The 15,141-nt window shown below is 51.6% G+C and overlaps 1 protein-coding gene across 1 annotated transcript in view; it reads right to left on the reverse strand.

Moving 5' to 3' along the window:
• Positions 1 to 15,141, reverse strand: part of TXNDC11 (thioredoxin domain containing 11) — a 49,285-nt gene that overhangs the window by 29,793 nt on the left and 4,351 nt on the right. Inside the window, exons 2-7 of the mRNA XM_076069856.1 lie at positions 14,878 to 15,094; positions 13,735 to 13,832; positions 12,726 to 12,855; positions 12,171 to 12,264; positions 7,753 to 7,865; positions 5,498 to 5,704 (exon numbers count right to left, since the gene is read on the reverse strand). Coding sequence (XP_075925971.1) covers positions 5,498 to 5,704; positions 7,753 to 7,865; positions 12,171 to 12,264; positions 12,726 to 12,855; positions 13,735 to 13,832; positions 14,878 to 15,094 — 859 coding nt within the window. The remainder of the gene's footprint in view (positions 1 to 5,497; positions 5,705 to 7,752; positions 7,866 to 12,170; positions 12,265 to 12,725; positions 12,856 to 13,734; positions 13,833 to 14,877; positions 15,095 to 15,141) is intronic.

The raw sequence follows: 15,141 nt of genomic DNA on the forward strand, positions 1-15,141 counted from the left end.
CCCGTCCGAGCAGAATACGCGACAACCCTTACTGGTTGGCCGTGTAGGGTGGTTGCGGGTTTTAACGACACATTTATGTTTACGCAATCTAACCCATACACCTCTATTATGAATTATATTGGTCGCAAAAGCCTACCACGTGTTAAACAGATATTGATAACAGATAAAATATCAACAGAAAGAATAAACAAAAACTTTTAATGCCAGTGTTAAAATATAACCCGATGTGTCCTAACATTTGGGCTACCCTGTGGCCAACATTCCATTACAACAGAAGTAAACTGACACGTGACAAAAATTGCACCAACTTCTAAATAAGTGTGCGAAGAAAACAAATATCACATTACAATTGTGCCATATATTAATAGGACAAAAACGGACAGACCAGTAGTTGGCCGAATTCAAAGAATTAAATTAATATTTTGGCGTGCCACTGGTGTCGCTGTGGAGGTGCGTCGTCAGAAAAAGAGTGTTACAATGTGAGAGAGCACACTTAACATTATACTGAACTATAAAAAAATTCAATTTTTACCAGGTAAGACCCACTGAGCTATATAGCTTTTTCAGAAGCGACCTGGCTACAAATGATAGCTCAACAAAGTGGCTTATCGCGTGGAAATATCTAAACGCATTATTCTAAATGCGGGGGGGGGAAACCGGAGGACCTGGAGAAAAATTCAAGCGCTCACTGGGAGAGAGACACACAAACTCCAAATAACCAAAAGGCATCAGGGTTGGACTCAGACCCAGGACCTCCTGTATACCAGGCGAGGTCGTTAACATCTCGCCACCGTGGCACCCAGTAATAATATCTGCGGAAGATGAATGGATGGAAATGTCAAGGTCAAAAGGTCACAACTCCCCATGTCGCTGATGGAAGCACAGCACGCAATGCACGCTTCCTCCCGCTCAACCCTGCAAGTGTCGGAGTCAACTCGAGACCCTCCTCCTAAGGCACTTTAGTGCACAACATGAATATTTGATGAAAGGAAAGAAAATCGCACCAAGCGGGACAGTTCTTATAATAGCCTTTGCCAAGGAATATTCAGTGCTTACATTGGGTAGGATGAGTTATCATCGTGACAGCCCATCAAAGGGAATGGTTGTCAGCGACGTGATTTAGGTTAGAGTTGACGGCTCAAGTGGTTTGTGCTGTGGGAATAAAGCGTCTGGGCAAAGGTTGGGCCCAGTCATAGGCAGCCTCAACAGGGTCCCAGACACGAGAATCAGCGATAAAGATGTTACGTGAAAAAAAAACAGTCTTTATTTTTATTCTATAGTTGTATATTTGCGATAAATTTTGATTATTGTAGGTTCTTAAGTAAACGCAATGGTTTGTCGTGAGAATCGCGATACGTGAAGAAACATCCAAGTCTGTGCTCTCGGCTTGCCTGGGTGAAAATTGGTTGGGGTTCTGCCCTTGGTTTACCCCACGCGACTGGCTCACAGCCACCATCAGACTCAATAAACAGCCTTGGTTTTTTTATTTCCACAGGAAAACGTTCACTCCTGTACGATATTAGAATGTCATCATCTATCATACCATCACGGTTTCACGGGCAAAGTCCCCCCCGCCACCACCTACGGGCGTGATGTTATAATTGTAATTAACGTGAGCAAAAAGCGGACGCGGCACGACTCCGCACGCTTTGATGTGTGGATGCTGCCGTTTGCGCCATGCTGCATTGCAGCTCTCCCGAGGCGGCGGCGGCGCACGCACGCCGGTTTACCGATTGGTCGCCGCCGCTGCTGCTGCTACTCCTCACTCGTCGGTGGTGTCAGCGAACTCGGCGGACCCGCATGGCAACAAGCAAGCAAGCGAGGATGTCGACGCGACGACCGCTCACTTAAACCTTTATCAGAATCGGAGTCTTTTTTTATATCCTGGAGAAATCCAATGAGCTACGAGACTCGTTTTCACAGATGTTCAGCAAGTGGCGCGCGTGCGGTCAAAAGGTTACAACAAACAATGCAAAATAACGATGCGAGCGGAAAATATAAGAAAGGTAGGCAAATAATCACCTCCAGTGACAAGTTATTCCACTTGGTTGAATTTCCACGGGGGGGGGGGCAGGGTGAGGTGGTGGGGGGGGCAGGGTAAGGTGGTGGGGGGGCAGGGTGGGGGGGGCAGGGTGAGGTGGTGGGGGGGACACCCCCACTCTGAATCCCTCCCCTCTAACCCACCCCCCTGTGAAAGCAGACTCTGCCCCCTATGAAAACAGACTCTGCTCCGTGCAGCAGTGTCGAGGCCTCTCCGCGGCATCTCCCTCCCTCTCATCTCCCCTGAACCCTGTGCCCGTCTCTCTCCGTTCCTTTCCCTCCCATTCCCCATTCTCTCTTCCCTCTCCCATTCTTTGCTCTTATTCCCGTTCATTAATCTCCTTGACTCTGCTCCCCCCCCCCCCTTCCCGTGGTGCTGCCAACAGCTAAAATGTTGCTAGTTTCATCCATTCAAGCTTTAAAACAACACGCCCTTCAGAGATATGCAAATGCACCGTCAGCCTCGGCGAATAAAGAACCGCACAATGCAGCATTAACCAACTGCCCGGCTAAAGTTCCGCTCGCAACGCCTCCCCCCTGCAACGGGTCAACGGTACCTCTTCTGAACGCATCCGCTCAAAAGTGTGAATAATGAACCGTGTCACAACTCCGCTGGCAAGTGAACTTCGGGCGCCGGGGGACAAATTTTCGTCTCTTGCAAGAGGCGGCGACGCTTCCCCAGTCGACAAGAACGCACCGGCGTCCACGCGTACGGCTCGGACACGAGCGTCCCTCGCAAAAGGGATGCGGACGCACTGGCGCGGGGGGCCTCTCACGCGACTCGACGCGGATGGGCTCGTCACGATTCTAGCCCGAGACCCCGCCGGACATTGGTGAAAGAGCTTTGTAGCTCGTCGGATTCCTCCAGTATAGATAAATGTACGATTCCGATCCTAGGCTCGGGGAGCACAAGGGGAATCGCAGGGTCACCGGTGGCAATCCCCAGCGGGGGGGGGGGGGGGGGGTGGGAAGTAAGTTCACCGGGTCCATCGCCATCTCGCTGTGCGTCGCGTCAAGACGAGAGCTTGACCACTACGTAAAGGGGGAGGATTACGTTTCCCCGACTCAAGACTCCCGGGAGACAGCCTGCGACGCACGGCCTTGTGTTTTGTGGGTCCGAGTCTTCCTCTGGAGAAATCAAAAGAGAAACAACCACGACCCCCATCCGCACGCACCAGCGCACGCGACGACGTCCGAGCTGACGCGCGTCCGGGAAGTGGCAGCTGCACGTCAGGATGTCCTCGCGTGGCCTTCAAGGCCACATCCTTCCGTGCCACCACCACCACCACCCTCCACGTCTCCTCTGTGCCACCACCACCACCCTCCATGTCTCCTCTGTGCCACCACCAACACCCTCTCCGTCTCCTCCGAGGGGGCAAGATATAATCAATATATAGATTATATAGATTTGACTCGAGACCCATCAAGAAGTTTCCACGATGACTGGTGCTATTTCAGCCGAAACACAATCCTTCAGCCGAAACACAATCCAGCGCGTGCTGGAGACGACACGGGGCACGCATCGCCGCCGTGCGACGCGGGACATTTTCTGTGCACGCACCCTGCATGGACGTCGGATGCTCAGCCTGTGTTTCCTAGCACCCCGCCAAATCGCGCGCAACCCCAAAATAACCTCGCTTGTGCCCCACTGTAACCCCCTCCCCCGCCACAGCGGCTTGCTACTGCATGGCGACGCATTCCGGCAAGACCGGGAACGACTCGAAGGCGCCAAGAGGAACCGCAAAACAAGCGGGGAGGGCAGCCATGCGGTGAGCCGGCATCAAATTCCATCCCAAGCTCAGCCGTCCTCTATATGTACCTATGTTCTGTACGTAGATAACCGCGCTAATAGGAAGTGCGGGAGAAGGACAACAAGCTATTCACAACAAGCAGTTCTCAATAAATGAATTTTCAATCTAGATGATTTAAAAGTGCACAGTGCCAGTTGCTTCCCAACATCGGAAGAGCGTTCCAGACGGCCGCCGAAGCACATCAGAAAGCGCGCGATGCGGCGACCACCGTCTTTGTTCGATGGCTGAGCCAAGAGACGCTGCGCGTATTTACACGTGGGAGGAAACCAGAACACGGGGTGAAAACTCTCGCGTGCCAAGGGGCAATAATTAATCCCGTACAGGTGGGACAGATGTAGTCCACGTTCTGCTACAATGCCCTCACCTGGCGGGCTAGGGCATAGCACCTGAACGCCCACGGGAATGGAGCTTTACAACATTATTGCGATCTACCAAACCTCATGTGACGGTGGTGGCAAGAGATGCAAAAAAAAAGAATGCAAAGATGATGATGATGATTGTGGAATCCTCCATTTGGGGACGACACAAGTGGGCGTGCCGACATACTCGCTCCACACCTTGTCAAGGCCTCGCTGAAAAGGAGTCCTCGTCTTCAAGAGACCAAAAGCAGTACTTAGATTGAGGATTTCGGGGAGCCATTCTATTCATTTAGTCGCCCAGATAAAGTCAAGTGCTGAGTCGGCCCTTCGTTATCAAATGTTGGTGCGGGAAGAACGGGGGGTGGGGTCATTTCCCCCCTTCCTCACCCCCCCCCCACCCCCAATATTATCAGTGTCAGCCAATCAGTGAACTCGGTAAAACATTCTTTTTACACAGGCAGTCCCTGGGTGACGGAAGGGTTAGGTTCCCGAGAATGATCCATAACCCGAATTAAACAATTTCCCCCAAAAATGAATGATAAAATCCCATAGCCGCAAATATCCGATTACCGTTTTCGTTTTTTCTCAGTACTGCATTGCAATGTCGTCTATTTTCTATCACCACCTGTATCGTGTCGCTGTACATACGCTGTGCACTTCCTACGATTCTTTCATTTCTTCTAATATATACCCTAACACTGCCCATAATTAAACTAATGGAACGTATACTGTATCCAATTGTTTATGAAAACTAAATTTTTGTTATATTAATTGTTAACAGAAAGCAGTCACTTCTGAATGTTCATTTACCGTGCATTCAGTTAGGCCCAGACTTCTCCAATCGCTGTTGGCTGAGACCATAATCAATCGAAGTGTAATTGTGTTAATATAGTACATACAGTGATTGAATCTTGACCTAAAGCTTTCGTGACTGCAGGAATTAATATTCTTTGGGTCTTTCGGTAAAGTCACGTAGCGGTCGTTTGCGTTGCGATCGAAACTTCGTAGTTTTTTGTTATTTTCTTTGAACCCATCTACGTGACTTTACCGAAAGACCCAGGATAATTTTTAGGTGGAAACCGTTGCCGAAAATTCCCCATCGGCCGCGACTGGAACCGTGCCGATAACCGTGCCACCTACTGGACAGCACCCTCTCCCCCTGCCCACCCGCCATCTGCCCCCCGGCACAACACGAACAGAAGACAAAACCGCACAACGGTCGGTGTCACGGGGGGAGCCGGGGGCGAGCGTTCGCCCCGCACGCGCGCGCGAACGAGCAGCGGTTACCATGTGCAGGAGCTCGTGGCCGTCCGAGCGCAACGGCCGGAAGGGCAGGAACAGGATGAGCGCGGGGCCCTTGCGCAGCTCCGTGTTGAGCAGCAGGCTCTTGCGTCCGCTGGGCCGGAGCCACTTCAGCGGCGGGGGCTGGCGCGCGCCCGCGGCCCAGCGGTACAGCGTCTCGGCCGTGGCGCCCGCACCGGTCTCGGTGAACACCTGCCCGGAACACAGAAGCCCACCGTGACGACGACGGCGGGGGAAACACTGGCGGACTATGTTGTTGTAGCCAACAGTGGTAATTGAAGGTGGTAAAAATCGGACGAAAACTAAGCGATAGCTTATTTTTTTATTTTTCCAGGTAAGGCCCACTGAGCTATTAGCTTCTTTTTCAGAGTCCAACAAAGTAGCTTATCACGTGCAAATGTATAGCAGCCAAATCCTTTTCAATGCATGTTTATAAATGTGTAGGGAAAAAACCGGAGGAACCAAAGAAAAAAACCACGCGACCACAGGGAGCGATAAATGCAAACTCCAAATATACAGGCATTGTCAAGGGTAGGGATCGAACCCACGGTCTCCTGTATACCAGGCGTGACGCCGGGGTCATGACCGGGACTACTCGGCACATGGCAGTTACAGCCTCGTGACTCATCTGTGCAAAGGTTTGAGTGCCAATCCGCAAAATGCGCCGTTTTTTTTCCCCACGTGAAGCCAAATGCTCAACCAGCCAATGCAGGACCCTCTTGAGCCACAGAATTGCTCTCCTAGGAAAAGGAGACTATTATTCTTATTTATTATAAAAAGCTGTTGTTTTAACGTCATTATTGAAAAATATATAAATTGAGTACGAAACGTACTCCGATCTGAAGTCCGACTACTCCAACGTTCATCGATCTTATTGACATTCGTGAGCACCTACTCTTCGTACGTGACAGTGAATGGTGCAGGCACGCCACTCTTCAACGTGATATTTTGGCCGACGACGTTAATTTTTTCGTGCCGACTGCTCTCACCTTTGCTTATCTGGGACACAAATTAATTCATTAACATCAAGGGTTATTAAAAATTAGCGAAGTAAGAAAACACCATATAATATAGTTCTGACTTTAAACCAAGGTTCCATCGGTGAGCACTGGTTGTGGAGCCAATGGAACTCCGGGGAACATCAATGTCTAGCTCGGAGTTGCGCTATTCCAGGAGACACTAATGAGCAAATGTAATTTCCTGCTTTGGTGCCAATCGCATCTTCAAAGTCGGAACTGAACCGTATGAAAAGGCGCCCTTCTGTCCAGCTTTCAAGTATTTCAAGCCACACTTTGAAGGACAAGCACAGAGACAGCGGTGTATCACAAAGTTCATTAAATGCCTCAGAGGGGGAAGAGACGTAAATTCTGAGGCACGTCTCCGCTCTGATCGCCTCTCCCTGTCTCAGCCGTACTCCGAGAAAGCGTTAAGCCATTAGTAGGGGGTCCTACACAGCAACGGTTGTGTAGGACCCCCTACTAGGCGAGTGCCTGATGCAAATGGTTTCTCTGCAGACAGTTTGATGGTGCGGCTTCGGAATCGCTGCGGTTTTATAGAATTACAGGTGTGCAGGTGCTGACAGCGATGATGGAAAAGGGACCGCCAAGGCACAGTCCCCGGGAGGGTTGTTTGCAGCTGAGGGCTGGCACAGCTGCTGTGTCGAGCCCAGGGTGGACACTCAGAAAGGGGGCAGTGAGGACACAGTGCTGAGAGGGTCGCGCACTGCGCTCCTTCTGCTGCTGGGACCAGGGCTGGGGCCTGGGCAGTGCTGGATTATCCCCGTAGCAAAAGTAGCTACATATGCTACGGGCCTCGTACTTTCACGGGGCCCTCACTAAATGCTTTCAAGCTATCAATTCCGGTTCAGCAATTCTGCACTTGCTCTATTACTATAGTACTACACTGCCTTCAACTTTTACGAACGGGTGGGTGTTTAAGGTTAGTGATTGTCGTATTATCTGGCTGTATAGCAAATGAAAAAATACAATTACGTTACTATGCAAGTAAAAATGTCAGTGTTTGAATATTTAGCTTTTTATTATTATTTAGGGCCACTTTATAACATATGCTACAAGCCCCGCACTAGCTCAATCCGGCACTGGGCCATGGCCATGACTGGGGCCAGGGCTGGGGCCTGGGCTATGACCAAGACTTGGGCCATGAACAAGGCCGAGGTCCAGGCTGGGGCTTGGGCCATGACCTGGGCAAGAGCTGGGGCCTGGGCTATGACCGAGGCTCACCGCGGTGGAGTTGAAGAGGCGGGGCATGCACACGGAGCCCGAGCGCACGAGGCCCGCAAGCTGCGCAACGCCGCCGCTCGTCAGCACGCCGAACCGCAGTGGCGCCGTGCCGTCTGCCGGAGAGAAACAGAACCCAAGCGCAGCGGCGGTCACGCAGGGTGCGCACGGAATCCATGTGCAGCGGCGATCACACCCAGTGCAGGCACTCACCATCAGATGGTTTTAATTTTACACCCGCCCCAAACACAATTTAATTACACGTGAAAATTCACCGATGACCAAATCACCATAAATTCAGCCCATCTCATGAGATCTCAGCAAACTAAGCTGGATTGCGCCTGGTTAGTACTTGGGACGAGAGACAGTGTGGGGAATACCAGGCGTTGCAGTTGGCTTCGTGGTTAAAGTGGTAATTTAGAGCTTTTCATTTCACTTCGTCAAAACAGTGTAACCAAGCACGAGGTTCCGATTTGAGTCGGGGTATTTGTGCAGCGTCCGGCGATCAGCTGACCAAGCAGGACACCCGAGACTCAGACGGGGATGGGGGGGCAGCAGCGTTCTTCATTGCAAGGCCCAACCCGGACCACTGGCGGCCCCTGGTGGCCTCTAGTGCGGCCCCTGACAATACAATTATTCGGTAAAGTCACGTAGGTACAATACGGTATTGTACCTACGTGACTTTACCGAATAAAACCAAAAAGTATGAATTCTTGCAGTCACGAAAGCTTCAAATCTAGAAGTGAAAATACCCCCCCCCCATCATCGTTCTGCTGTCAAACCCCCAATGGTTTCAAATGTGTGGCGGCCCTCACACTGATTATGTCTTATTGGCGAAAGTGGCTCCCCCCCCCCCCCCCACCTCTGAAAATTTGTGAAGAACACTGCTGTAGGACGAGACCAGAGCGGTGAGATTTCAACTGTGAAACAGCCGCCGAATTTATCAGGTGACCAAGAGGTGCGCAGTAATTGTAAGTCAAGCGTTGACGTGACGCGGCTGTGCATGCGATTCTGTTTACGGCTCACCGCGGTTACTCAGAGCGCACCTGGTATTCCGCGCCAATAAATAAGCAGACGTCTCCGTCGCACACCTGTCTTCACGTGAAAAATGCAAGCAGTTCTGACTCAACCCATCAACAAGCCACGGCTTTCTGGGAGTGCATAACTTCAGCAGTGCTGCTTCAAGTCCAGCAAACTCTGGACCAGTTTTGTGTCTGATCAGCAGTCAGGCTTGTTTAAATCAATGCTGGTGAAGTAGCGATCTTACAAACAAGGATGCCTCCCTTTATACTGAGGTCCTGTTTCATAAAAAAATATAAAATAAATAACATAAAATAATAATTCACGTCGTTGTGGACAACATAAAAATATGGACATCCCTTCATATTGTGACCAGGTCACTTCCGAAGAAATAACTAATAGCTCAATGGGCTGGTAAAATAAAAAAAAGTTTCATCTAAGTGTATTTATTTATAGTGATTTGCTGACATTTACAATACTTTGCACTGCTATCATATTTGTGTAGTTTGTTGTAGTAATGTTCTGAATCCGTGCCCCTACTGGACATCTGTGAAAAACAGCTTCATAGCTCATCACATTTCTCCAGGATAAATAAAGACTCAAAATTATGAAATATCTCAGAGCATCCATCCTCTCGATGGTGACGACAGCGTGTCCGCGCGCTCACACGAGCAATAGGACCGGCGGCTCATCACTGGTCGGGAGCTCTCTCGTGGAAATTCCACATTCCCCTGGAAGGACCCCAAATCTCTCAAGACACATTACCACTGCTGCTTTCCCAAAGAGCAAAACTCGTCTATTGGTTTTTATATCCTGCGAATCGAAGCCATCTCATAAAGCAAAACGCAAGTCCATCACCAATGCTGGTCCCGTTATTTGTCTACGAATTGTGAATCTGAAATATGTAATTGTTAGTTTTCAGGTTCGTAGCAACTGGTCTGCACTCTCCATTTGCCTGGGAGAAAGGTGGGCTAGGGGTTTTGCCCAATCCCGGCCAGCTGGTTCAACAAACTTAATAAATAAATACAGCTTCTCCAAATCTCATCAGCTGGCATTGGCCTGTGAAGCAAACGCAGCTGGGGCTGTCGCGCGTTATGAGCAAAGGAGCCTTCCACCAATTGCACCGGGGGCCCTCCACGTGGGCGGCCACTGCCTGGAACGTGCGAGGTCACGAAACCAACGCGAGCGGGGGTCGTCGAGTCGGCCCGCAGGCCCACCGCGGCCATTTACACAAACGCCACTTTGCGGGAAGTCCAGCGGCGAGTCTCCATCTGCAGAGAGAGGGGACCACCAGCACGCCGGCGACGCGAGCCTCTCCGCGGCTCGCTCGGGGGTTCACGCGTTGGGCACGCGTGAACTTATGGCCCGTGGCGCCACCTAGCGGACTTGAAAAAAATAAAAAGCTCTTCAGCTTTAGAACATTTAGGCCAGGGGTGTCGGCGACCAAAAATAACGAGGAGAGACATTTTCCTTTTCAAATTCGGTAAAAAATAAATAAATATTTCAAGAGCCGCAATGCACGCGAATACACGACGGTGGTCGTCAATAAATAACGTCGCACAGCGTTCCTTAAATAGCCGGCGTGCGGCTCCGCAGCCGCGGGTTGCCGACCCCTGATTTAGGCGATCAGGCGTCTCTCCACTGATGTGGACAAATCGCCTGCCTGAGTAGATGCCACAGTGGGTTCGTCCCCAACTCCGACGTCTGCTGTATATGTGGAGTTCGCAATGTCTCTCTCTCCCAGTGGATTTTTCTCCAGGTCTTCTGGTTTTTCCCTCCACATTTATAAACATGCGTTTAAGAGGATTTGGCTGCTCTAAATTTCCACATGAGAAGTCACTTCGTTGAGCTATGTGGCCAGGTCGCTTCTGAAAATAAAAGCTGCATAGCTCAGTGGGCCTCACCTGGTAAAATAATTTTATTTAATCGTTTTCATCGATTCTGTGAGAAACAAGAACGATGCTGAACTGCATTTTAACCCAGACCCCACACGAGGCTCTTCTCAAGAGGTGCCGAGCCGGTGTTGGGAACTGGAAGGCAGCTTGAGAAGACGTCTGAAGACCCGACGAGGATTTCCTGTATAAATGTGACATGCGTTTCCCTTACCCTTCCATTTCCGAGAAGTGAGAGGAGCATCACCTCGTGTGGCTAAGACAACTCCGGACCTCATCTTCCAGAGGTGCCTTCTCTAACACGGCCTGGTGCTGTGACCTCATCTTCCAGAGGTGCCTTCTCCAACACGGCCTGGTGCTGTGACATCATCTTCCAGAGGTGCCTTCTCCAACACGGCCTGGTGCTGTGACATCATCTTCCAGAGGTGCCTTCTCCAACACGGCCTGGTGCTGTGACATCATCTTCCAGAGGTGCCTTCTCCAACACGGCCTGGTGCTGTGACCTCATCTTCCAGAGGTGCCTTCTCTAACACGGCCTGGTGCCGTGACATCATCTTCCAGAGGTGCCTTCTCCAACACGGCCTGGTGCTGTGACCTCATCTTCCAGAGGTGCCTTCTCTAACACGGCCTGGTGCTGTGACCTCATCTTCTAGAGGTGCCTTCTCTAACACCGTCTGGTGCTGTGACCTCATCTTCCAGAGGTGCCTTCTCTAACACGGCCTGGTCCTGTGACCTCGTCTTCCAGAGGTGCCTTCTCTAACACGGCCTGGTGCTGTGACATCATCTTCCAGAGGTGCCTTCTCTAACACAGCCTGGTGCTGTGACATCATCTTCCAGAGGTGCCTTCTCTAACACGGCCTGGTGCTGTGACCTCATCTTACAGAGGTGCCTTCTCTAACACGGCCTGGTGCCGTGACATCATCTTCCAGAGGTGCCTTCTCCAACACGGCCTGGTGCTGTGACCTCATCTTCCACAGGTGCCTTCTCTAACACGGCCTGGTGCTGTGACCTCATCTTCTAGAGGTGCGTTCTCTAACGCCGTCTGGTGCTGTGACCTCATCTTCCAGAGGTGCCTTCTCTAACACGGCCTGGTCCTGTGACCTCGTCTTCCAGAGGTGCCTTCTCCAACACAGCCTGGTGCTGTGACATCATCTTCCAGAGGTGCCTTCTCCAACACGGCCTGGTGCTGTGACCTCATCTTCCAGAGGTGCCTTCTCTAACACGGCCTGGTGCTGTGACATCATCTTCCAGAGGTGCCTTCTCTAACACGGCCTGGTGCTGTGACCTCATCTTACAGAGGTGCCTTCTCTAACACAACCTGGTGCGCTGCTTTCAGCGAGAGCTCCTTGTGGAAGCATCTCACGACGCAACCCCAAACGGCTCAACTGGAGTAAGAGTGGGACAGAGTCTCGTTGCACAGGTGGAACGTAGGCCACGTTTGCGACGTTTGCCGCGTGCTTCCCGTCTCCCCGCACACCATCACGTGTGTGTGTGTGCGCGTTGTCCTACCTCTCTGTAGTGACAGCAGGGCAGCACGGTAGAACTCCAGGTACCCAGGCGGTTGCGGAGATGCATTGAACTCAAAGAATCCCAAGATACCCGGCTGCAGGGGACGCAAACACAGACACAGGTATTCTAAAGAATACTCATTTGAAGCCGAGTCGACGACCTAGGAGAGGCCCAGGACTGGTTCAGATAATCGTCACTTGCGGTGGCCATGAGTAGGAATGGAACTCGGGTCACCGGGTTCACACACATATACATTGCCACAGACATACACACATACGACAACAGCCATCATTCGCCATGTCACCACAGAGCATGTGTCACGCTAGGTGCACCGTACAACAAATTTAACAGAGAAAGCAGTTATAAACAAATTAATTTTCAATTTAGATTTAAAAGTTCATAGCACCAGTGGCTTCCTCATATTGGAAGAGCGTTACAGATGCCCAAAGAAGTGCATCTGAAAGCGCGCAACAGTGACCGTCTTTGTTCGATGGTTAACCAAAAGCCGCTGCAAGGATGACCGGAGTTTGAGGGAGGGGTTCTGCCAGTGCTCACCTCGGACGTGGCGAGAAAGTCGAGGAGGTGTCGCGGCGTGGCGACGTGCGTGACGGGCACCATCACGCGCTCCACAAACGCCTGCAGGTAGGAGGCGAGCAGCGGGCCCTCGTAGGGGATGGGGCCGAGCCTGCGGCACGAGGAGCCACTCGCTCACGGAGCCACGACACTCCCGGAATTCTTACAGCGGCCGCTCGCCTGCCCGCCGTGGCAAAACTCAGGAGGCGTCACCATAACATGGATGTGTGTGTCGAGCTTGTACATAGCCAACCGTGCTAATCGGAGGGGCCAGGGAAGGACAACCAATACAAAAAGCAGTTCTAAAGAAATGAGTTTTCAATCTAGATGATTTAAAAGTGAAAAGCTCCAGTGACTTCCTAATATCGGAAGAGCGTTCCAAACGGCCGCAGAAGCGCATCTGAAAGCGCACGAAACGGCGACCGTCTTTGCTCGATCAGCGGAGCCAAAAGCCGCTGCGAGGATGACCGGAGTTTGCATGACGGTTTATACTCCTTGACGACATCGGCAAAGTATCGTGGTTCATTTGTGGGGCAAGCACTTTGTGTGTAATAAGTACGACCTGATACTAGAATGTATTCGTTCAGCAATGGGAAGCCAATGCAGCTCCGCGAGCACCGGACAGACGATACGTGTTCCACTAGAGCAGGGTATTTTTGCTCTGGCTGAACAAGCCATGCATCAAATAGCACTTCTAACTCTCGGGCTGTGACGAGTAACTGGTGCGGCGTCAACATCACCAACGGGGAGACAAAGGTGGCTGGGCGTGGTGCGGACCATCCACCCACTTCCTGTGCCGTGGCGGGCTTTCATAGCTGATCGCCGACAGCACTCGCCCCACAAAGTGTTCAGGCTAAAACAGGGGCTCTTTGTCAAAGTTGGTGCTGGCTGCAGCGTCGCTGCTCCGTGCATTAATTGTTGCTGTGCCACGCAGGCAGGCCTCAGGGCCGAGACAGTGTGGATTACGGGGGGGGGCTGCTCACCGCCTTACCCGGTGTGGTAGATGTGGATCGCTGGGAAGAAAGAGAAGCTCATCTCTCGCCTGCATCTCCCTTTGGGCCACCAGCAGTTCACCGCAATAAACAGCACCTGAAAGCAGAGGTGGATGGGACGTACCAGCACGGATTCTGATGTTGAGTTTATTCCCTCGAGTAACTCACACACTCACGATTAACCCTTTCCCGTTTCCAGGGTGGGTGCCCCCTTCACCGCCGCATCTCGGAATGCGCAAGCAGCTCGGCGTTGATTTTATTGAGAGGCGAAGCAGCGGCGTTGTTTTTAAAGACGTTACACTCACGACAGAGAACCGTAGCGGCACGATCGCACTCTACGATAGCTGACGCCAAACTGTGCCGCACGTGCTCCCGGTCGGAAGACGTACCAATAACGTTATTTCCCATTCCGATGACCCATAAGAACAAGAACGTTCCCGGAATGGGAAAGGATTAACAGTGGTTACTCTCTCCTCACCTAAAATATCGCAAAGGGACCAAAGCCAGCCCAGTTGAAACAACAAATAACTTTCCCCATGTACACAACAACTGCTAAGCTGCTTGGTTTATACCAGCATTAAATGATTGTAAAATGCTGCTTCGATCAAAGCCATTGCAGGCGTTTATCTTTAATGATGAAGCGCCCAGCACCAATATGCAGGCACATTGTTTTTGTTATTACTGCTGCCATTTACAAAAAGCGTGACGGCGTTTAGATTTTTTTATTGGTGCGAAAAGATACGTAAAAAACGCGAATAAGGTTGACAAAGCGTACAAATTGTGGGAAATAAATGTTACTGCCTGGCAGTCATTGTAAATGTGTCGTAAAACCCAACTCCACCCGAAGCAGCCCATCAGTAAGTTTTGCCACGTGAACAAAACGTGCCAATGAGTTATTAATTCAGCACACCGCTGTGTTGGAGAGCAAATCCACGTTTACAATTTGAGTACTGTGACGTTGCGCTGGTGATTACAACCAGCATTGTCGGATTTTACGACACATTCACATTTCCGCGATCTCACCCAAAGGAAAAAAACGTTGTTGCGAATAATATAGGTGGCGGAAACCTACGTAGGGGGCAAGGGGCTTTCGCCTGCGGGGGGCAAAGCACTCTCACCTGTGGAGGGCATAGCACTCTCACCTGTCCGGCGAGGGCATGCGCCACGCGGTCCACGTGCGGCACGGCGCGCACACAGCGCGCGCACCACGGCGCGTACAGCACCAGCACGCAGACCTCGGCGTCGCCGCGCAGGCGCTCCGCCCAGTCCAGCTGGCCCAGCGGCAGGTCGACGACGCGCGACGCCCCGCGGAACAGCGGCGCCGCTGGCCACGCCTCCCGCTCCACGCTGCCCCCTCGGCTACGCGTGGGGCGCACACACGGGGAGAGACGGGGGGGGGGGACAGG

This window comes from Petromyzon marinus, chromosome 26 (genome assembly GCF_048934315.1).
Source record: "Petromyzon marinus isolate PM22_M1 ecotype Great Lakes invasive population chromosome 26, UKy_Petmar_22M1.pri1.0, whole genome shotgun sequence".
Taxonomy (NCBI): domain Eukaryota; kingdom Metazoa; phylum Chordata; class Hyperoartia; order Petromyzontiformes; family Petromyzontidae; genus Petromyzon; species Petromyzon marinus.